This window comes from Aptenodytes patagonicus, chromosome 5 (assembly GCF_965638725.1).
Source record: "Aptenodytes patagonicus chromosome 5, bAptPat1.pri.cur, whole genome shotgun sequence".
NCBI lineage: Eukaryota > Metazoa > Chordata > Aves > Sphenisciformes > Spheniscidae > Aptenodytes > Aptenodytes patagonicus.
Window position 1 is genome coordinate 7454179 of NC_134953.1, and position 24559 is coordinate 7478737.

Sequence of the window (24559 nt, forward strand, 5' to 3'; positions counted from 1 at the left end):
ATGAAAAAAAGTTACTTCATTAAAAAAATGCTGAAACTGGCCATTTCAAATGTTTGCTTTTGAGATTTGAAGCAATACATTTGATAAAATACAAATAATTTCTCACTCAGGAGAGCTTGCTGCTGTTAAATCTGTGAGATAAATCTGTACGTTTGGGGGAAGGAAGACAAAAGTTGTGTCCAAGATGCTTCAGAACGTGTATTCAAAACTCTGAATTAGCTATTCAGAGTAAAATTAGCAGAGTACTTTTAATTGGTTCCACCATGTAGGTGAATATATTCCCCTAAAGATAGATAGATAGATGGATGGGTGGGTGGGTGGATGCTTTTGGTTTTTGAGTCAAATGTTGTCTGGCAAACACATTTCATATAAAGTAACAAATAATTATGGAAAAGGATCAGGAAGCTTTCATTATAGCAGCAGAACCATAAATCATTCAACTAATTAGAAGTCCATTCTTCTTTCTTAAAAGAGCTTTAATTAACCTAGTTTATATGGAAAAAAATACCCAGGTTTTTGAAAAATTGAGGGGAAAGAAAATGGAAGCAATGTTGCAGTTTCCAGCAGATGCATAAATACAATCACTTCACACTTTGACACGGTGGTTTGTCACGATGTGACCTAAAACTACCTTGACCTCCCTGAAATCAACATTTTTGCATTGAAATGAAACAACAGACATGCTTGTTTTGATGTATGGCTGTGTGACATATTATAAATATTACATCACATAACCACAGAGGATGTCAATCAATAAAGAATTTTTTCAGACAGCACTAAATGAACCATGGGTTCTTGCCTCTGAATGGCTCCTTTAACATACTACTTTTGCTTAAATGATTAATAGGGGACATATTGTCAGAAAACATACTTAAAGTGAAAAACAGTAAACTGTAGAAATATCATTCATTTTTTAAGCAATTCTCTAGTGCAAATGTCACATAAATTTACATACAGACAGCACTATTAGACTCTCGTAAGCTGGATAGTAGGCATACCTTCCACTTAAGTGTGAAAGCAATGGGAAAATATTTTATTGAATCTAGGCTGCTCTACGTGGTGAAAACCAAAATGCTACAGCTAAGCTGAATTCAAAAGTTGAAAGTCTTCAGGCTAATGATAACCTAGAAATCCTTCTCAAAAATTTGGAACAAAGAAAAAAAAGTATATGCACACCTGGGACAGCTCTGCTGCTGCTTCAACCTACAGCATTTATGAGCAATAAACTGGTGCATCGAATTCATGCCACTTCCCAATAAACCTGCTTTTAGTCTCCGCCACTTTGTATTGTTTTATACTAACTTCTACAGCAGAGTTTGGATTACATGAAGATAAAATCAGAATTTTATTATAGAACTCTGAATACCGCGGGTGATCTGCTAATAAAAGGTAGGCTCAGGCTCTGCAAGGTCGGCAGCATGGTGACCAGTGCTGCTTGGCTCTGACTTGCCTCAGACAGCCATTTGCAGCCAACGTGAAAAATGCCAGCACACAAAGACTGAAATCTTGTATCAGATGTGAGCAAGGAAAAAGAAATCCAATTACTTTTTTTTTTTTTTTTTAAATAATCACTTGCCTAAAGGTTATACCTATGAAAATTATGTCACTTCAGCAGACATTCCGTAAGTTTTGGATCTATACTCACAGTGATCATGAGTCACGAGTATTTTTATTTTTAAAAAAATAACCCTTGTAATTTTTAGCAACATTTCATTTGGATCAGTTGGACATATAGTGTTTTATCAGGCTTCCATATTAATTTCCAGATGGCCTTTTGTGTAATCTAGCTCATTAAAATTACATTCTAGAGATAGTTTGGGGTTTTTTTATTTGAATCCAAACACTAACTGCTCTGAGTAAAGCAGCACAATACAGAAGGAGTCCTTTTTCCTGTGTTCTTTAATAGTGCCTTGATAACTATAGTAGAAGAAACTCATCACCATAATTGAATGTTAGCAGAAGACAATACAACTGGCTATCTGAGAGCAGTGATTTATTTTTTTATTGACTGTCACCCTTAGTGTATGTAAATGTTGCCTTACCTTGGCCTTAAAGGAAAGGCTGTAAGAAGGCACATATGAGCACTCACATTCAGGAAATCCTGCGCACACCTGCTCAACTCAAACATGTGCTATACAGCACTGAAATATTTCTTGAAATAGGGTTCCTGAGAGTGATCTCACTGAAATGGGGTTGCTCAAATTCCCAGATGTTGCATCAGTGCTTTCAGAATAGAGTAGATGTTTGTTTGAGACTCTGAGTTGGTTTTAGTTCAGTATTTTTCCAGTAATAAAACAAAACGGACATACCTTATCATATCTACAAGCAAAAACACTAACCTGTACCTCTGGTAGTCATCTTCATCCTTTTCTTTGCAGACCAGTTCATTTGGGCAGGCCATGTTTCCAAGCAAACTGAGATACTGTAGGGAGGGCACAACTTCAGCCAAATGATCCAAAAGGCTTTCTAATTCTGTTATGTGTCAAAGGTTGTGGGTTAAGGATTCGATGACATTAATGAAAAAAGCATTTAGAGTTGCATCACTGCTGATTTAAACATACATTTCAATAACTGACAATCAAATTTAGTATGGCATTCGGGAAAATGTCACATTAATTGTTCCAAGGGCAAACAGGGATAAACTTCAGTCAGTTTTTTGGCATGGAATGAAAGAATTTGGCTGTTTTGTCATTCTTTTCTCCTCCTTTCTTTCCTAGGTGGTTCTCTACAAAACATTAAAACTTTGACAAAATGATGGATGCTGTGTGGTAAAATGGCTAGCAATTGCTGGAGCCATGAAACTTTTCCAGCATGGAAACAAACAGTTAGTTTCACAGCACATTCATCACTAATATATTCAGTCCACTGGAAAATGAGTTTAAAAAAAAAAAAAAAAGAAAAAAGTCAAACCACAACAACCCACTTTCACTCACAGCATATAAATGCTCTGAGTGCCACAGCAACACATTCGTAATTACTCAATTAGTATATGTGAATTAATGCTTCACTAAGTGCAACTTAAAGACTTCAGCGTTACAAGTATTTTATATATGAAGCTTTAAAGTCTTGTAAAGCATAAAATTTTTCATTAAAACAGCCTTATATTTTGGTGTTCATGAGGCTTTTTAACTTAACTATATTCCTTAGAACATAAATAATGATGATACACCTTCAACATTGTAAACTATGTTAAAACAAACAAGCAAACAAAGGTTAAAGTATCTTTTAACCACTGCAATATTGGAAATCACAGCTTAGGTTTAAGCATAACAACAATATTCAACCATTTGCACCCTGTTGATTGATCAAATAAAGCAAATTATTTTGTTGTAGTGTGACAGTCTCTAAGACTCGAACTATACATTCTTATTTACTTCAGTTTACCTGCAAAGAAAAAGGCGTGATTCTCAAAGAAGATGCCATGCATATGCATGTAAAAAGTTTTCAATGTTTAAAAATTGACTTAGACAATAGTAGTAATTATTCAAAACCATTAAAGGGCATTTCATTGCTCTGTTTTTATCCACTCCTGCTGTTAGAGACGGCAACTATTGTTTTAAATCCTCAGTTCACTTGTGTTGCTATTATTTATACTTGATTTATGTGTTTCTGTTATCTTTGTTATTTTTAGCTGATGGAATTTACTTTATTTCTTCACCTCAATATCTTAAGGGCAAGAGAAGCAATACAAAATGGAAAGAGCAGCTTCACTGTTAAAAATGTGGTCTTCCTTTTGTAAGCCTGAAAGTTTATTTCCAAACACACATGAAGATCATGCTGACAATTACTAATTTTAACATATTAAAATCAATGTATCTACACTCCTAGTTAATGTTCTGTCCCATAAGGTCTGAAGAATCACACTCAAATATTTTGCGTGAGTGAGAAAAATGAGGGTTTGAAATTAGTTCTATGAATTAATTAAAAAGGTAAAAATGCTAACTTTTAATTTGGCAAAGCCACATTATGGAATGCTATATGCCAGTAAGTAATCAACCAGACCCCAACAAAAACTGTCTTTTTGTAGCACCATATGATATAAATCTTCTTTGTTAGCCAGGATGAATTCCCAATCAAAATTTGGTGCTAATTCTCATCTTCTCACATCTGGAACTCAAGCTCATACATAAACTTTTTCACGGCTCTTTCAGGAAGTATGTGACTGTGATGGGAAGGTCACAAACTTTTTCCACATATGTTCAAGTGAAAGGCTTTTTAAAAATTTCCTAAGACTGTTAGAGAAGTGCTTGAATCTGGCACCCTCCCTCAGCCAGGAGAAACACTTAATTTCTTGCAGGATTGCTTAAGTTGCAAAAAGGTTCTCTGAGAGAAATAGTTTATTATTACAAAAGACAGTTATTTCCATAACAGCAATCACACAGGGGGTTAGCTATTGCAAGGCTTAGATTGTATCTGGCCATTTCCTATTGAAAGGAGAAAAAAACCAAACCAAAACAAAAACACAGCCACCAAACTTTTTGCTTCTTTTATGGAGTAAACAGGCAGAGTTTTTGCTTGTCAATTCAGGAGAGCTTTTTCTGGGGTAGAAGCTTTTCTCCCCAATGATTTGCTGAATGTGGAGTATGACATGTATTCTAACTCTCACCTGACCATGCAGACTTAGGGACAAATATCAAAATGTATTGAGATATGTAATGATGAAGAGCAGTGTCAGTTTAGATTTGCAAAAAGTATAAGACTATGCATCAAAGTCCTATGGCAAGCAAAAGGGAGAGACAGCAAATTCACTAAGAGTTTTGGGTATATAACAGTAGTTGATAATCTGCATCTCAAAAATCTAAATCTTCCCAAATTCGGAAATTAGTGTCTAGATTCAAATATCTCATATCTAAGCCCTGAGCATTGATTTTAGATGCAGAAACACCCTCCTAAAAATTATCTCAGGCAAGGATGACTGGGAATCACACACAGACCTCTTACTGTGCAGTTCTGTGTGAGACTCCCCAGATCTTTTCTTTGTTATCGTTTACCCATCTCCCTCCACTAAAATAGATATTTAGCATCCTAGCATTATTTCAATTTCAGCTGCAACAGAAACATGTGCACAGGACAAACCCCAAGAACTGGACATCATCACCTCAAAAGTAGGTGGTCATTAATTCATAGAAAAATTGAAGCTTTGCAGGCTCGGACAGCCCAAAAATAACAGGACACCAGCAACACTTGAGAACAAACCAACCTGTGGCTTATGACAGTCAACTTTGTTGTGCCAGAATCAGCAGTTATAAATAAAATAATTAAAATTTCTGTTGCTTAGGCCTTTAACTATCTTTTCTCATCCCTCTTAAAAACAAAACAAAATGCAAGGTACAGATTATTTTTCCAAGAAGCCCCATCCACCTGCCATCACAGTTATTCTTTACAAAGCAGGTAGGAAAAAATAAATGATATCCTGTTCAAATTCTCATGATTGTTTCTCAGAGATGAGTCATAAGTCATGGTGCATTTCTAGTGTGTTGTTTAGTTAATTAGCATGTCATATACTTATTTTAATCACAATACTGGAACTACACAATGCCACCAAAAGTGTAAAGTCTTTCTAAAACAATGCTAGGAAAATACAGAGGGAGAAAATCAAAAGCAAGCCTGAAATGGCATTGCCAGCTTCCTTTTTATGGTTTATTGTTGCAGCCTAAGGAGTGTCATGTTGGTGCAATCAGAGCCAGAGCTGCAAAATCCTGCTGTGCCATTTCTAAGACCAATTTCAGCTCCGTTCTCTCCAAAAAGGAAAGCCACAATTAAATCCATGGACAGTGCTAGCGAACTTTTTTTTATTTATTTAAAGCTCTGTGACAACAGCCCTGAACTGATCTTTCTGAAGTCGGTGTCACTGGTCACCAGGTGAATGTGTAACAGTGATGCAAATACTTACACTATAGTCTATTGTTTGAAAACTGGTTTACAGTGTCACTGCTATGACAATTAAAGTACCTTAGTGTAGCGATCCATCTCCTAATTCAACAGTCACCATTACCAATCTATTAATGCCTCTCTTTCTAACAGAAGTTGACTAAAATAAAAATTTGTAACAATAAAAATTTTAAACTCTTCAGCGCTTTAGCTCACAAGCTAAAACATTAATTCTCAGCAATTACACAACAATAGTCCCCTCCAAAAACATAACCTGGCCTTCATGAATTATTAACAGAAACATACTAGACATACTTTAAAATTTCATCCTCATCAAAAGATGACTGACTTCTTGCACTATTTCTAGTTTTTAATTAGGGAAACATTTACAAGAACTGGGTATCTCATACTCAGGTCAACTTTTTTAAGCCTCTTTATTATGTCACACGTATGTATACCACACATGCATATTTACAGTAGACTGTTCACAGCATACATACGCACAAGCATACACAACCATATCACCAGAGTTTCTGTTCAGAAAAACAAATGCTACCAACATCACTGAGACATTTAGCAATAGAATTACTTGGAAAATATAGTACTGTGGTAGGTCCAGTTAAGCTGCAGAGCAGTATAATTTTTTGCAAGTTTTATGCGACCAAAAGTATCCTACAAATAAGTATGTTCTGACTTGTCTGTTTTCACTCACTATCTGGTATCCAATACCATAGTTTTTTAGGTTCTCCAGAAGGCAAAAAGAACAAGCAAAAGCCCAAAGCAAACGAAGCATCTCCCTTCTCTGGCTAAGAATTAACTGTCTATGCAAGCTCATAAGATTTTCGTTTGTTTGTTTTCTAGAAAATCCTGTCGCCTGGATTAAAATTCTAGTGCTAGTCAGGACTATGGCCCCTTACAAACACTTCAGAGATTAGTTCCACAGTATTCAAGACTACTACCAAGGAAGGATCGGTGTGATTCAAAGTTAAATTGTCCCCAGGGAATATTACATTTGAACAAGGTCGAAGTTGTAAACTCTGAGTGGATAGTATAATGCCACTTTGCTTAGTCAATTTTAGGAGAACCTCACAAGCAGGGACAGCCATTTTGGTGCTAAGCTGTGTCTTGTGACAGCCAGCATAGTAAAAAGACCATTCTTTTATACTTCTGAGAGGTTGAGTGGATTCACACAGAAACTACTGGATGATGTCTCATGTGTTCCACTATTCGAGACCTCTCTATTCTCGAGAGTCTCTTTAGCTGTGTCCTTTCACTAGTCCCTCCAGCGTATTTCCAGGGCACAGACACTGCATGAATCCTTTCTAGAGAGTAATATAAGGGTCCAGCTGCCTTAAGTACTGAGGACTGATGCTGGTCATCCCCAAACTCCATACTGTTTCCTCTCTTACCGGTATTCTTGGTATAACCATATTCATGGTTGTTCTTCAGGGACAACTGCTGGTCAAACCTATGCTGAAAGAAACACAACCTTTGCTAACAGTTTCTAAATGAAATTATTCTATATAACTCTATACAAATGCTATGCTAATATATAACTGTCCAAACAAACTAACCTATACGTATTTCCTATCTTGCCACTCAATTATTTTTTGCATATAGTTTGAAGTATGCAAGAGAATCTGTGATTTCTTTCTGTAACCTTTTTCTCTGCCAGCAGTTCTTTTTACTAGTCACACACTCAAATACATTGACTTTATAAGAAAAGTGACCACTCTCATTCTCTCTCTCAGTGCTTTCCAAGTTGCTCCACCATTTTCTTTCAAAAAGTTTGTACTTTAGTCTTTTCAAATTTTTAGCTATCCCACTTCCCCAAGAGAGTTGCAGGAGAGCTTTTCATGTTAATGACCTTCTGTGATTACAGCTTTTGGAAGTTCTTAAAGTTTTGTCTCTTCAAAGAGACAAAGTAAATAGCAATCAGCTTTACATTCAAAGTTTTTTTGCAATACGTACATAAAGAATATCAGAAATATCACACGGAATTCCAGACCACCACGTAGAAAGACCCAAAACTGTCACTCAAAAGTCTTCTGCCAACTAACCATCTGTCATGCAGGTGTTGCAATCAACCTAACATTAAAACAGCTGGATAGCACTTCTACCAGAGTCATAAATGAGCAAGGTACCTATATTTATTCCCATCTGAAACATTTGCTTCAATTAAATTTATCACAAACACGGTGTAGCAATCAGAAGCTATTCCACAGGCAAATAGCCTTGAAGCAGAAGTTACCAATTCTCCTCTGAATGCAGTGTGAAAAGATCTTTGCCACCTGAACGCTTTTCCATTAGAATGTGCTAGGTCTTCAAGGTTGGATAACCACAGAAATAGCTTGCAATATGCAAGTATACATCTTCCCCTTCTGTATGTGCAATAGGATGTCACACACAGTCATTTGTATGCCACGTTCTGGCCTGAACCCTATCTGGTAGGGAGATAGGGTCTTGAGATAGGGCCTTGTTCACTGACTTTAAAACCATTTTGCTCAAGAAAGAAAAGGTGCGTCACAGGTGGTAATTAACTAAGTCCATACATCTCATGGCGAGCTTCCTGCATACTGAATACTTGGGAAAAAAATCCCATTCTGCCTGCTGGAGCAGCATTAGTTTTCTCTGTGTAGCTGGAGTTGCCAGTGCTTTTAAGGGTATTTCAGAAAGGCCATGGTTCCAAGGCTGCAGATCTGAAGAGCAGGTTTCAATGTTGTTAGGTATACAAATGTGAGAAAAAGGAGAAACGTTTCTATTTCTGCCATCAAATTACATTTCTGGTTCTCTAGAGAGGCCCGTCGTGAAACCGTATGTCCTTTCTTTCAAAGTTTGGTTTTTTGTTTGGATTTTTTTTAAAAAAACATTATTCTGCCCAAATGTTGCTCAAGGTTCCCAAGGCAACACAAAGACAATCAAGAATAAAGCAGCCGCTTGCCGCTTTTTTTTTAAAGTTCTGACATCTGGAGTTGAACTGGTCCAAGCACTGCTGTAGAACAGGATAAGGAATCGCCTGGACTGGAGACTACCTCCCTCTTCCATAGATGTTTGGCATTAGGCATTCACATTACTCAATTTTTACTTCAGGTACACTTTATTCTAGAAGAAAGATTTTTGGCTCATCAGGTACTGCGGTTCTCTAACAAGCTACACTCAGATTTAGCCAAATCCGCAATTGTGGCATGGAGAGCTCAGAAGTATATGCGGGAAGACTGTTGTACCATTTCAGCTTAGATCTTTGTTTAGTGGAAATAGGGATCTGTGCATAATAGGAGACAATTTATGTTTTTAATGTATTCACTCAATCTAAACATCAAGTCCTCAGCATTTAACAGAAAGAGATTCTGGTCAGACTGGGACTTTAGGTCTTCAAGCACTTCAGGACAATGTAGGAACAAGCACAAAGGCAAAATAAATTACAATCCACAGTTTGGGGGTTAAACAAATCCCTAACTGTTAGGCATTATGATGAGAGCTATGTGAAGACAGATTATACCAGAAGTACTTATTAGTACATTCTTCAGTTGAGGTACTCGATCCATGCTGTTTTCAAAGACTCAAGAACATTTAATCCTGTGATCTGAACCACACCGATAACTCCTCTTGCCGTAAGTAATGCATATACCATTATGGGCATTCTGCCCAGCTCCAGATTTCCCACTCTATGGTGTGAAATATTTCAGTTTTCCTCTAAACCATTCAAAACCTAGACCTAGATTCAATGTCTGCATTCTACGTCTACATTCAACACCTTTATTCTAAATCAATTTTGGTTTCAGTTCTTCAGAAGCATATAGAATGTATGTTAAATGGATGACCAGCTCACTGGACTAAGTAAAGAAATAGGGTTTTTACTTCAGAGAGTGACAGATCTGGTTCGCTATCAGACTTGTCTATTTTGAAGTGAGGCAGTGAACACCATCTAATTTTCAGCATGCAGGTATAGATATTTGACAAACTATCACTGCTGCCCTTTTGAGTAGTTTTAACAAATACTAAAAAGATTGAAACGTAAAGGAAATTGAAATGTCTGTACTATATAGTCCCACTGTAACACCACCCATGATCAGCACAGTGAAAAGCCATGAAACCTCACACTGCTATAACACACACAGAGGAATAAATCTATTTAGAAGTTTCCTGACTGATTCTTAGTATCTAGTGAACACACGTAAAAGTAGAAATGAGGCTTCCCATTACAAGCATAGGTGATTGCAGTCATGAGCCCTCCTCCAAAATCAACTTCCTACCTACCACCCATCCATCTTAGTCTGTACTGCTTACTGCCGTCCATTGTGTCTGATAGAGAAACTAAGATGATATGTTTCCCCAAGTAAATCAGACTTTTGTAAAAACAAACATACTACACACAAGAAAAAAGCATGTTAGAGACACGTAATCCAATACCGCACAATGTTGATAACTATCCTTTCTGTATTTCAGCTATACAGACTGCATTTTAAAATATTTCTAACAGATTACACATTACAGAAAAGTTGAAGTGTAACACTAGGAAACTGTTCTTAAAATAGTAATATTTAAATTTGGTTCTTCCACTTCTAGTAGAAAAACTGGTAGTGGCCTAACCGTAACTGAAATACACAACCACTATTTGAAGAAAAATATACTAGATGATTCTTCTAAGTATTTACCTGATTTAGAGATAAGCTTTCACATTTGTACAGTGTATCCAGACATTATGTTAGGAGGGGCCAAATGTTATTTACAAATACAACGCCACACAATAAGTGAACCATGTAAAAGGAGCAGAAAGCTCTTATCAGAACTATCAAAACAGGATCTGGATCAAAATGAAGCCAAAATAAAAGGAGAGAAATAGCAAAGAATACAGTAATATTAAGAGATACCCAAGAAAGCTCTCATATGAGTTTTAAAGCTTACATGTTATTCCAGTTTTCACAGGCGTCAATTTGGCTTTTTGTTTGTTTTCATCTCTCTCTTTCCATATCTATATATTTATGTATACATGGTAATATTCCACCAAGTTTTGTTTCAGATCAGTATTCTTTCCTCACTTGTGTCCTTTTGTAGTGCTACTGACATATACTAAACAATCTTTCCTGTGATGTATTTCATTATTCTATTAAATTTACATTTGTATTTGAACATTTTTAAAAGAATTCTATAGAGAAATCGTTCATTAAAAGAAGTGATTCAAGTTCAAAAGAGACCTTTTTCAAATATGGTATCCACACTGAAAAGAGGAATCTGCAAGGCCTCTGTGCTTCTGAAGACTGCTGTATCTTCCCTACAAGAGATCACTACTCCCTCGGGCTCAAAATGTTCATGATGGACAGCAGTTATTTTTTCTTCTCCGGGCAGTTTGTATACAGTAGGCATTTTACAAGCATTTCTGCAACTCCCCTGTTAAATTATTAGCAGCGCACTACAAAATGTATACATTATTTCTATAAGCTGGGTAGCTCAATACTTTCAAAGCTCTAACTTCATAGTTTTAAGACTGAATTAAAAAAATCCCAGGATAGATCAAATCCTTCTTACCTGTTATCATTGACTTTGAGAGCTTACTCACTTGAGTGAGTATTTTAAGTATGTCTGTGAGACCAGCAGACACTCTTCCAAGAATACTACTGACAGGATAATTTTCTTCCCCTCTGATTTTGTTCACTGAGTTCTTATTCAATACACCTGCCATCCTTTTCGTAAGCGCAAAGCTCCTCCTTGACACCCCCCCAAAGGACAAATATACTCACACGCGTTTGGGTCTTATGGCCAAATTTACCCTTCATGGTTTGTAGAAGGAGATATGCTGCACCAGACATACCACCACCCATAGCATCAGCAAAAACGTTCTTGTACATTCTTCATCAAAGCATGCCCAGTTCAGATTTTACCGTGGCAGCAAACAATAAAACCAGTTACTCAAATCCAACCCACAGAATCCTGGCATTAACCAGAAATCTAGCAAAATACCTAGTACAGTAATGACTGTCACTGCTCAAGAGACACTCTTGGCAAGTTTCCAGGGCCCAAGGAATAAAAGTTACTCTGCTGATTTTTTTTTTTATTTATAGAGTCAAAAATAAGTGCAGAAATCATAGAATCTGCAGTTATTTTTATTCTCCTCAGTAGGAGGATTTTGCTTTAGTAGGAGGTAAATTGCTCTCTGTTTACATTGTCTGTAATAAAAGCCTGCAGTTGAGCAGCCTTGTCCTCACGCTGCAATTACAAGGAGAGGGCTTTCATGGTCTGTGCTCTAAGACTCTGCAGGCCTCAGTTGGCCTTTTGGCCACAATTTGATCGCCCTTCACTTTTGTAAAACCATATATTAAAGCATCTTCAAATCTCCAGAAGGGTCAAAGTATGGGAAAATTATTTAATAATCAAGTCCATGCCCAGCCCTTGTAGATAATTAGTTTTTACAGACCATTATCTATAAGCCTACAGACTAGGGGCTCTGATTCAGCAGAGTACTTAGGCAAATGCTGAAATATTTATTCTGAATAAACTTAAGCAGGCACTAACTTCAGGCATATGGAGAAGTGCCTGATTGGTTATGAATGGACTTAACCATCCATCTAAATACCTTAATGTATTAAGACCTTGATTTGGACAGCATTTTGTATGAATTTATACAGAGCTGGAACACCGAGAATACAGTGACTTGCTTTTACAGCTGCGGTTGCAGAGCAGCTACCAAATTGTGCATATGACCAACTTCATTAGAATAGAGAAAGGTATTACATTTCTTGGTGTTTTTTATTTTATTTTATTTTACTTTAATGTTTTAAGAGCTATTTAAAGTATAAACACTTAATAGCGTTTCACTGCACTCTCTATTCCACTAGAGGTCAGCCTGCAACAGAACCCCAAGCAAACACAGGAACTGCTGCACACTGGTAGCACTGACATTATTTTCTTTCTCTATTTTATATATTAGAAAGATTTCTTCAGAGCCATAACTTAGATCTCTCACTAAAATGGAGCAACAGGAAGATATAATGGTGCATTTCATTTATGAATGACCTATAATAAATTACTATGAAGTATTCCAGGTGCCAAACGACAGAATGCTTTGTCTGCACATGAACTATATTTCACATACTTTAATTTGGCTGACACATAAAACTCATTTGACATTTTGCAGGTATTTCTTTGAAAGGATATTTGGTTCTTGTTGAGCGTTAAGGTATGGAGGTGGGGTAACCTGGGTAACAGAAGGTCATTTCCAAGTAGATTGTTGTCCAAGATCAGCTCTTCCAAGTAACTGAATGTTTTCAGTCCTTCTAGTGACCTGCAAACGACAAAGGCAACAGGAAAAATGATACTCCACTAAATCAGGGAGGCCATTATGAGCTGAAATAAATATTTTAACCTTCCCTTTCAGGAGTGGGAATAGTTTTGGTTTGGGCCTGTCAGAAGAGTGAATGACAAGCATTAGTGGCAAGGGGAGTGCTGGCACTGCAACACATCCTTCACATGCTGGCAGGATGAAGGATGGGGGTCACTTAGTGAGTAGCCAGGATCCAAAACAAAAGGCTTCAGATATGGGGCCTGCAGGATGAATTTGTCAATGTCTTGTGCCTTCAGGCACCCAGCCTCGCCTGACCCTAACCTCCATTCCCAAGATAAATAACTCTGTCACAGTTCACCTTCATTCCCTGGACACAAATTTAAGTTGTCATCCATCATTTCTGCCAAGAAATATCATACCCCGCTAACAATAATAAATACAACTTCAAGTATCATTTCTTAGCAGTTACCTTACATGCAATAATAGGAAATGGAGAAGGGATTTTTTTTTCCTTTTTATTAACCACTTAATTTGCTTCTTGAGTCCCTGCAAACAAAATAAAACGTTCTCTACAAAATAAAGTGCAGCATTACTCCAGACAGAAAAGGCATTTGCTTTCTTTTCGGAACTTACTGTCCCACTGTCAAGCCACAGGTCAGACTGCAGAGAGCAGCTTTAAAAAGGAGCATTTCACAACATGGAAGTGCAGATGATGGCTTGTAAATAAACAAGATTCCGGAGGTATTCATTCCTCTGATAGCAAAGTACAGGGAAAAAAACTAAAAAGAACACTTTGGTACCTTGTTAAGGCATCTGTTCCAAACTTGATTCCTAATGCTTGCACATTCCAACAGGAGAAAAAACCCCACATATTAATCAACTAAGACACATGGTATACGGAGCATACGCACAGACACGCATTCACAGCTCATTCACCTACCAGACACCTAAAGATATGCTGAGATTGCATGACTTGACAGCTGATCTACTATGCCTACCAGTGGGAAGATCATCACTGTATCTCCTGGCTGTTTTATAAAATGTGATTAATAAGGGGAGATGCAGTCTATACTATTTATTCAGTTTCCACTGACATTTATACTGAGGGGATTTCCTCACCCTCCCCCCAGTTTTTGGCAAAGATCAAAATACAGCCAAGGTCCCTGTTCTACAGGCACTACTGCTGGAGGAAAATACAAATATTATCAGAAAGTATATGGGTTTCAAATTAGACAATTTAACATTCATCTGTCCAACAAAAACAAGATACTGCTTTTGTAGATACGACTTACTGACCACTTATAAATCACAGTTAGAGGGTTCAAACAACCAAAAGAAATCAAGTCCGTGACCTTTACACTGGGTACTGTACACTAAACTATGAATATTCAAGTAACATTTGCACAACACTGAAACAGTGTATTTCAGTCCAAGGACTCCAACGCGCTCACAATCTGTTGACTCGGCCTTCTGAAAGGGAGGTACAACTATTACTAATGCCATTTTGATGCTGGGCAGCCAGACCTGAAGAAAATTTGCCATGCCTACAACCCTATGGCATATCTATATCGTTACAATGCACTGAAACTACAATTTCTGAAGCTGAAAGAACAAAAGCCTCTATTATAAACGTTCTACTGAAACAACCACCACAGTAACAGTCGCACTTTTTGCACTTGCCTTTAACAAGCTGTTTCGGAAAAAACTCGATTCAGCCTACATAAACTGTACACCGTTAAGAGCTGTGCTAGCATGCTGTACTAAGTTAGCTATTGCAAAGGGTCGCAACAGACTTGGTTTTGCCAAAGTCAAGATCAGAAGAGAGATCAGCAAACATTTCAGACGCTGCTTTCCCCCAAGTACCTTTAAAAGGCAAAATAACCCAGAGGAAGTAGCAGTGAGTTTATCAAGCTGTTATGAGTTTTCATTTCAGTTTATTTGACAAACCTAGTTTAGCAAATTCCCCTTAAATACTCTTTATTATATAAATAGTGGATTATTTCCAAACCTCACATTTCAGTGCAAGACTTTGACTTGCCAAAGGAGTTCAGAGAAGGCCACCTCCTTGTCAACACCACAGAGCCTTATGGGACGTTAATAGGTCCTTTGTGAAAAAACATTGCTTGGGCTCTGGTCAGTGTCAGCGTCAAAATACACATTGTTCCTGAGTTATGTTATGCAAATATAATACTCTTATCATGAGAATCAGCAAATGGTTGGCAACTGGCAAGGAGAAGAAAGCGCACATCCAAAACTGCTGCAGGGGAGGCATAAAACAAAATGACAAGCCATGAAGTGGGACAAAAGGCCTTGAAACACTAGAGGGAGTTGCCTATTGAAACAGCCTTTCTTTCACAAGCCTGGGCTGAACACAAGGGTACTAGTTTCATAGACAGGCAGGGAAAATTGTGCGCAAATCTCCTTACACCTGTCTGGTTTTGATAATTTTTGCCATGTAATGTTATTAGCTGCTCAGTTAAAAAGGAGCCGTGTTACACAGGGGGTTGCTTATTAATTGTTGTTTTCATGTCATCAGAGCAGTGTGCACTTGGTGATTTAATCACACAAATTCAGAGTCCAGGGAGATGGGAGGAGTTGCCACAGTACAGAGAGAGGGTGTAGCCATTAACATAAATTTACATCCATATGTTATTTCGCTATTCACAGAATTCTTATTTTTTCATCTTGAACAGAAGAAAAAGCTAGCACCAAAACAAAATTGCTAAAACAGTTGGTAAAGAAACAAAGAAGGAAAAAATGTGTTTGCTATCATCCAGTGATACTAGCTACTAAATTCAAGGCAACAGTCTCTACCACCATAATATATAAGGAAATATTGCCCAGCAGTTGTACTCCACAATTTAAAAGTTTTAAGTACAATCCGCACAATAGGTTTTACGGTACAAATTTCAGCAAGTCCTGTAACTTCTGTGTGCCTCACTTTCCCACCTGCAGATGGGAGATAACATCACTTACCTAAGAAAGGATTGCAACCGTGAATTAGTATATAGAAAGCATTTTTGAGAAGCTGAGGTAGAAATCAGCACCAAATAGTGGCATTTTTATTTTTAATGAGGGTGAGTTATATTGATGTAATCCAAATATTTCCTTATGAGCCCATTACAAAATAGGAAAGGAGTGTGTATATATATACACAACACAGCAAGAAGCACACAAACACCCTAAAGGAGACGAGTATAAAAAGAGGGAAGTCCCCCAAGAAAGAGAACCGGTCTAAAATTAAATCTGTGCTGTTTTCTCAGAGTTCACAGCAGAAAAAATGTCTCCCCATACCAGTGTATTAAAACAAACACACAATCTTACCACCACAATACAACCAGCACTGAAGGGGCAGTGGCAAGCAGGTTTTTTCCCCAGTTTCAAAAGGCTAATAAACATCACTAAGGTGTATTGCAGGTTGCTTCTCCCTGCTCTAATGACATGAAAGTTGCCCATTATCTCACCCACAGGTACCATCTCAGTTACCTCATTGCAGGGCTCACACTCTGCTCCCAGAGGAGAGCAAGTGCTGCCAAGAGATTTCCATTGCAATTTCCAAAGTCACATCAAACCGACAAAACATCACAACGTATTCAGCGCCGCCTCATTCAAACAGAAAAAACTTTAAGTTTCCACTGTAATTAACCCTATCCTCGTTAAGATAATTATGATCAAGCTCCCTGTCACAGCTAATATCACAGCATCATTGCCTATGGCTCACGCTTTGCCCTCATTAGCTTACAAAAACACTGCGCTAAACAGGAAACTGACTCCCTCTGCAAAACGACTTAAGATGTTCTGTAAGCAGACAGTAAATAATCCTTTCGAATACAAAGGTCTCAGAAATGCCATTTCATCCAAGTCCTTCGGCTAATCGGTATGATTTCTTCCAGCTTTCTTTTCCATAATTCATTCATGGTTTGTAACAAAGTTTTAATCATAAAGGAATGTCATGGCAGAGATTATTTTTTTTTCTATGTGTATGCATGGCAACTGTCAACTACACTATTTCAAACGGTCCCTCTGGCCTGACAGGGATTTGGTTACAAAACCTAGAGAGCAGCTCTTCATTTTGGTAATATTTGACAATGAAAACACGAGATTTTCTAAATGAAAAAAAGCAGAAGCCTCTCAAGTAATGGACAAACCTTGGTACTCTGCAGTTGTCCTTGTCCGGGAGAACAAGCTGTTCAGAAGTATATGCTGAAAAAGGAGTGTTCCTCACATTTTACCCCACCCCTCCATTAATAAGACAGCTGCCTCGTATCTAATGACTTTTTCCTCCTGTTTAACAGGAAAAGAGAGAGCAGTTAACAATATGTAAATGAGAGAGTTTGGCTTTAGCCTTGAAATTGATTTGCACTCTGTTGACAAGAGATAGCCATTACCAGAAGTTAAAGATAGAGCTGTTAGAAAACAAGAGCTTTTTAAAATACCTTTTTTTCTTGCCTTTTATGTTTTAACAGATTACAGGAGAGCAGAATCAACACGAGAACCCTAGTACCAGATAATTTCAGTATTTAAAGAATAGAAATGTAATTTCTATTTCTCCAGAACCTGCCAGCCAAGGAGCACAAAGCATTTTTTTTTTAAACATTAATGAATTACTCTTCAAAAACCTGCTGAGCTTAAAATTCCATTTTGTAGTAAAGCAGGGAGAGGTTAAGTGACTAACGAAAGGTGACCTCCAGCAATTTTCTAAGAGACAAGAAATAAAACCCAGAGCTCCTGACTTCTAGTCCTTTGACTTAACCTCACCAAAACAAAACAAAGAGCAATAAATAAATGTTGTATATATAAAAACATAAGACAGACACGTGTAAGTTTAGATTTTGCATAATTCCCTGGGAACGCAAAACATCATTTCAGGTTTACTTGCTTTGATTCCTGTTCAATTTTAAATTCCATTTAATCTGAAATATAGCATACCAATAAGGGGAAAAACCCAAGCCATTTCCAATTCTGTTCTGATGGTGGAAGGGGTTCGGTGAATCTTCTGTGCAAACTCCCTCGGGCTGAGGCCTCTGTCAGAATTCTACTCTCAAACCTGCTTTGGGGGGTTCTGCTCTAAACACACCTCTCACCTGTGAGTACAGAAAAATAAATAACCCAATGTAAAGAAAACAGAGTGGCTAGAATTCAGTTCAAATTAAAAAAAAAAAAACAAACCTCTCACTATTATAATCACAAAAATACTGCAAATCGAAGGTTTATGTATTTCCTGCACACAGAGATAGTAATGGCAGGTAAACCACAAGCAAAGCGTCAAAAAATGACCTCTACACTATTCAAGCACAATAGCTTTTCTTTTCTGCAGTCCTACTTAGTGTTTATACCCATTTTTCTGCATGATAATACATTCAAAAAGAAAACAGAATGGAGTATGTTCTGGACCAAAGCAGAACAACAACAAAAAAAAGCGCCCCAGTGAAAGTAAAGAACCTCCAAAATTTCTAGTGTGGGCCAGGCCCCAAGTTAGACCAGACAAGTCATAAAAAAGGAATCACAAAATTCTGTTCAATGGAGAACAAGCTTACCAATGTTTCCAAAACATGAAATGCTTTGTTTTGTCTAATATCAGAGGGAATGTTAGTATTTTGCAGGCTCTCTAGAGGTAGCATTTTGCATCACTTCCAGTCAATCTGTTTCCAGCTTTCTGTTGCTAGATAGAAAATATCTGGAAGCAGCTCTTTGAATAAAACTTAAGGCAAGCCTGTGAATATGGTCAGCAAAAGAGAAAATGTAAAGAAATGAATGAGCAGAATCATAAAATACCTGGGAAGAAAAGATCTCCATAAGAAAAGATTAAACCTGTGTTATGAACTGGATCTACAATTAGTTTCTGAGTCTTTTCATATAAAGGTCATAACTTTCAGACATACAGAAAAATTAATATCCATCCCTCGTTTTTCCCCTTTCCTTATACACTGAAAGCATACAAGACTACGTGGGACACCTCATTACCAAAAAAGATTGGGATGAAAACATCTTGCGCAACAACCATAAACTAGAGCTATGTAAGCACGTTAAAATGGTGGGGATTCATGAAAACTCAGAATCCTCATCTGGTTTTTATAGTCTCGTTCTGAGTCTTACGCAGCAAATTCCATTGCTTAAAAAAAAGCCCAAACTACTCAACGCTTCCAAGCCACCACCCACCCCCAAACCTCAAAGAAAACACAAACAAAAGTAGAGTCAATAAATAGATAGACAAGAAGATATAAGAGGCCTCCTGAATTCTAAACGTTAAGTTCACAAAATTTCAAACCCTTTCCTACCAATTATAAAACAGAAATGCAGAATTTCTTGAGAGAGAGAGATTTTGCTATTAAGCAGCAGCTCCTCAAATGATGGAATTATCTGAAAAGCCACGATGCAGACTTATCCATCTGTAGAAGCCAGAGACAAAAAAAACTCCTTACAGCCAGTGACAAAAGATGGGCGCTTCCAGAAGGTGAATCAGATATCAGGTGGGGCTCAGTGAAGTACACACATTTGGGAGGGATGAACGTAGCCTATTTGTCCAAAGTCTTGCAACAAAATTAGAAGAAATTGCAACATTAAGGTAAAATAAACTGTTACAGCTGTGCCCCATATGGGTGGATTGTTTACATGGTGAAATAAACTACAAATCCCAATTACAGTTTCCAGTAGCTCACAGAAACATATTACATATTAGAGTCAACTATTCAGTCGTTTAACCACCATTCTCTCCTACCAAGACTCTAGTCAAAAAAAAAAAAAAAAAAAAAGGAAGATAATCTATTTTCCTGGCCTAACTCTACCATGAAGCAACCAGACTGACTGGGTGGGGTTCAACTTCTCTTCTAATGAACCCCTTAAAGTCTCAGATTTCACTATGTGTATTTAACACAGCTCTACTCAAGAGGATATCCCATTAATACAGCTCAAGCTTTATCCTTCATGTTAGGCTTCTTTTTGCTGAAGTTTTTGTATTACATCTTTAGGATTAAACATGCCAAGATTTTTGTATGATATTACTGTTACAATTTTGTGTAAATTTAAATAAAATGACAATCAGTGTAATCCTATAGCCTGTGGCAAGGCAGTTTTCACATGAGCCATATAAGATATTTTAAAATAATACAAAATGGATGAGAAAATGAGCTCTTAAGTCATCTAATGATTGAACAAGTATCATATAACACAATACAGTTTGCAAAACACAGCTAAAAATTACCAAGCGGAGAGCAAGTGTCTGTATGCATTCATATTTTATCAAAGGGCATTCTGGAAAAACCACCACTAGGAAGTCCCTGCAGTTCAATGGATGCATCACTTCAATAATATTCCTAAATCCGGACTTAGGCATCCTTCTGCTAAAATTTCTTGAAAGTATTTGATGAAGAATAACAAGGTTAGAGGAGTTAAGAGAAAAACTTGGATGTGGGTATCCCTTGATTCATTTGTCTTTTTCCCCAATCTTAACACGGAATTCAGTCCTAATAAAACAAATGGCATTTAAAACAAAAAAAAAACAACCCGCACACACTGCCATTTCCTGAACTCGAAAGAATTCAAGGAAGTATTAGTGATTAGAAATAGCAAAAGAACAAGCCAGGGTTTACAAAATATAAACCTACCTGTTTAAAAAGGAAAAAAAAAACCCCAAAACTAAAACCCTATAATGTGTTTATTCTTAAAAAGCTCCTCTCAGGTCCATGTGCCAAGTTGCGAACCTATTTATAAACCCTCTAAAAAACAGTATTATAATGGAAATATGAGCAAATTCAAGTGCAAAGGCAGTGCCATAATGAAAGCTTTACTGTATCTTGGATCAATCTGTCACTCTGCAATTCAGATAGTAACCTGACCCCTCCCCTTTTTGCACAGGGAAGGGGGGAGTAACAAGCCTGTAGAGTGGGTAGAGTAAAGCCCATTTCGACTACTGGAGTTCAGTGAGAAGGGGGAAGAGTAATTTTTCTCCCATCTTCCACAACAACCAAGGCTGAGGATTGACAAGCAAATTGACGCACTGCTCAGAGGGCAAAAGATAAATGTTTGATGAATTGGCCATTGCTGGAGGAGTGATGGGCTTCATATGTGCATAATGGACTAGCTGCCGTTCAATTCAGATTGCCTGCCAAGATAAGAAACCATAATGAATGGACCAAGCACAGCCTGTGCCATAAGAAAGTATAATCTGGCTAGTTTTAATAAACTTAATAAAAAAGATGAAGCAGAGAGAGGCAAGGGGACTGGCCTCTGTGACCAGCTATAAGAGGTGAGAACGACTAATAGACTGCTCAAGCATGATAGCAGAGAATTGTTAATGGACATAACACCGAATCCCTCGATGTTAAAAAGTATCTTTAGAACAACTGAAAATCACAGGGATCTACATATGTGCATACCACAGACACTGTAGTACTTGTTACACAGGATATAACTGCCATTTATTTATTATTTCCTTCTGCTACCTACCCTGCTTTGTCTCCCTAACCTCCTTTATCCCCTCTGCATGGTATCTTAGTCTGTACCCAGATCCACACAACACACCAATAGTTTTACCAACAACTCCTCAGAATCAAAAATAACCCTCTAATTGTAACCCAAGAGAATTCAGGCTCAATTTCCAACAGAAAGGTTTTGGCTGCACAACTTTCACTCCCAGTGGAGAAGCATCTTCTACCATCAGAAGTGGTCACACTTGGTGTAATTTCGTTTGCTTTTGCAAGCTATGTTTCCACCAAATATGAGAAATTTGCCAGTACAGTTATAGCAAAAAAAAAAAAAACCAACCCAAAACTTTTCTAGCACAGACAAGACTAAGTTGCCAGCAATTGTCCTTTTGGTCTGGGATTTGCTATGTTGGATACTGTTCCCCATCTGTACCCATAACCTCTAAGTTCTGGCCTTTTGCAGCACCAAATGGCACTATGAAGAGACATTAAAAACAAAACAAACTCTTACAGTATTTTACTGTATACGGGTACCTAACAGTGTAAAGTCTGGTAATCACCACCATTTTCACGGTGAGTAGCATATACACACAGGGCCATTTTTGCTTTTCCTTTCTCATTATTTAGCCACATGAATAACGGCGGCTCACTTTCTGAGGCTTACCAGACATTGAGACCTGAATCTGTGACTGAAAATGCTAAAGGAGTCAACAAGAGAAAAAACAGCCCTGACTTTTAAAGCAGCAGGATTAGACCAACAATCTATTTCTTTGTTAAGAATCAAAGGGCAAGAACACACCCTTGGGTGTACATATAACACACAGTACTTGGCCAGGCAGAACTGTTTTTCCCTTTAGGTAGGGGGAAAAAAAAAAAAAAAGAAGGAAGAAGGGGATTGCAGAAAAATCCTCTTGACTGAGGGCAGCTAGAAAACACATTATACAGAATAACATCATTGTTATGCATGTTTGTTTTCTTGTCTTTACTTTTTTTCCTTTGATGATGAAAAATAAATAAGGAAACATAAAATAGTCTACTTGGGTAAGTATTCAGATTACCTCCCCCTTAATGTCAGTTACATAGCCTGTGTCATATTTTAAACAGAAATGATTATATGCAAGACGGATGTCTAGTTTTCAGTATAAATTTTATCCAACTGCAAAAGGAAAGTAACTCATTATCAAGCAGCTCAGTAAGGCTCCCACTACTGAAGAAAATAAAGTTTTATGACAAGAGGGTCTCTCTCCTCTCTCTCTCTCCCTGTGAGTGAGAAAGTGAGTGCAAGAATAAGACAGAAAGGGAAGGCTCAGGAGTGCTGGGTGAATTATAGACTGCCTCTCAAGATTCACAGCTCTTCGTGGTAGGAGGTTAATATTCTCACATGTCATTAGGTCTGCTGGCTCTACTGATGGCTCATTGAATCAGGCAGCAAATTATTTCCTCATGCTGCAGAGGACACCACACTTCAAAGGGAAGGAGCCAGGGTCAAGACGGCTCTCCAGTTCGATTAATGAGTTGGGATCAGCAGAGGTTGCCTGTAGGTAAGAATGTGACTGAAGCTTTTGACAAAGCTGACTTTTTGAACAGGACTTGACCCAGGACCCTTACTCCCCTCCCCACCAAATTTTATTTCCAACATTTGCCTCTGACTGACCTGCTCAGGCCTGTTGGGATAGTTTTGACCTCCTCAGTCTTTGTTACCAGACATAGGAGCTGTCTGCCTATATTTGATGTGTCTCTCCCTAAAGGCCACATCAGCTTATCCAGGCTCATCAGAATACTTTAGAACTGCACAGCAAAATAAGATAGAGGAGATTCATTTCAAATTTTTAATTTTCTCATGAAATTTGTTGAGAAGGGGGAAGAAGGAGAAGACGACTAAAAGATATTTCAGCTTTCAATAATCCTAAGAAAGATTTCTAAATGCTGTTAAATGCAGATGAGAAGAACACAAAGATTATTAGAAGCATACAACATACATATTAAAATGATGGAAAAGCAGAAAATATATGTTCCTGCTTACATGGATTTGCTGACTAAGAATATTCCTAGCAAATAATGCATTATACAGAATATTCCTCTAAAAAGTTTTTATTTTTATTGCCATGATAGCAAGAGATTAGAGACAATTAAAACTTAACAGCCACCGCATCCATCTCTTTCTAAACGCTCAATGGTATCCTCAGTTTGATGTCTCTGAAATATTTTAATGTATATTTAAATAGATTTAATAAAGTACTGAAGTGAGATTCATTGTATTAATGTTTTTTTATAAGATCTACTTAAACTGCACACTTTCTCAAACAAATACGAGTAACTGAATCAACACGTAAGCCACTGTTGGTAAGCTTCCAAAAGTCACATAGCTTCTGATTATTGAAACGAGAGTTTTGTCAATTACACCAACAAAATTGTTCACACAAGCTTCCAAATTTGTTATATATTTAAAGATTTTGTTCAAGAATATTTTACACCCTTATGTTTCTGGAGCAAGGATCTAGGTTGTCCTTCAATATTTATTTTAACCACAGTACAACTTTTAATATCGTCTTCCTAAACATTTTGCTCATCAGCATCCTTAATGCTCAAGCACTTCTTACATACTAAGTTCACAGCATACTTTAAAAAAAAAGTGTAAGGTAAAGTATCAGTCCAGGGATGTCCAAGGGTGGCAAAAGGGTGACTGTTCAAGCTTTGCAAGTTTAAGCTTTACATTAGCACAGGTGCCTGAATCAGGAAGCTACACGTCTAGTTTTGAAATCAGAACACTTTTATTTTTAACTGTATTGAGCAAACAACAGTTCTTATGGACCTTAAAACAAAAAAGTCTCGGACATAAGTGGCTTAAGAAGGTCAGATCACCTAGGTGCCTTAATAACAGTTTAGGAAATTTAACTTTTGGTGTATATTTAAAAATCTTTTAACGATCTCCAAGCATAAGGCAAATTTTCATCTTTATTCTTCAATGTTTCATTTTGCACTCAAA

At 37.4% G+C, this 24559-nt stretch overlaps 1 protein-coding gene across 4 annotated transcripts in view; it reads right to left on the reverse strand.

The window, feature by feature from the left end:
* Window positions 1–24559, reverse strand: part of LRMDA (leucine rich melanocyte differentiation associated) — a 689589-nt gene that overhangs the window by 296566 nt on the left and 368464 nt on the right. For 3 of the 4 annotated variants that reach the window (XM_076338450.1, XM_076338448.1, XM_076338446.1), the window contains exons 3-4: window positions 13019–13150; window positions 2340–2474 (exon numbers count right to left, since the gene is read on the reverse strand). In XM_076338450.1, the coding sequence (XP_076194565.1) occupies window positions 2340–2474; window positions 13019–13150 (267 nt within the window). The remainder of the gene's footprint in view (window positions 1–2339; window positions 2475–13018; window positions 13151–24559) is intronic. The other variant, XM_076338447.1, reaches the window with a different exon arrangement.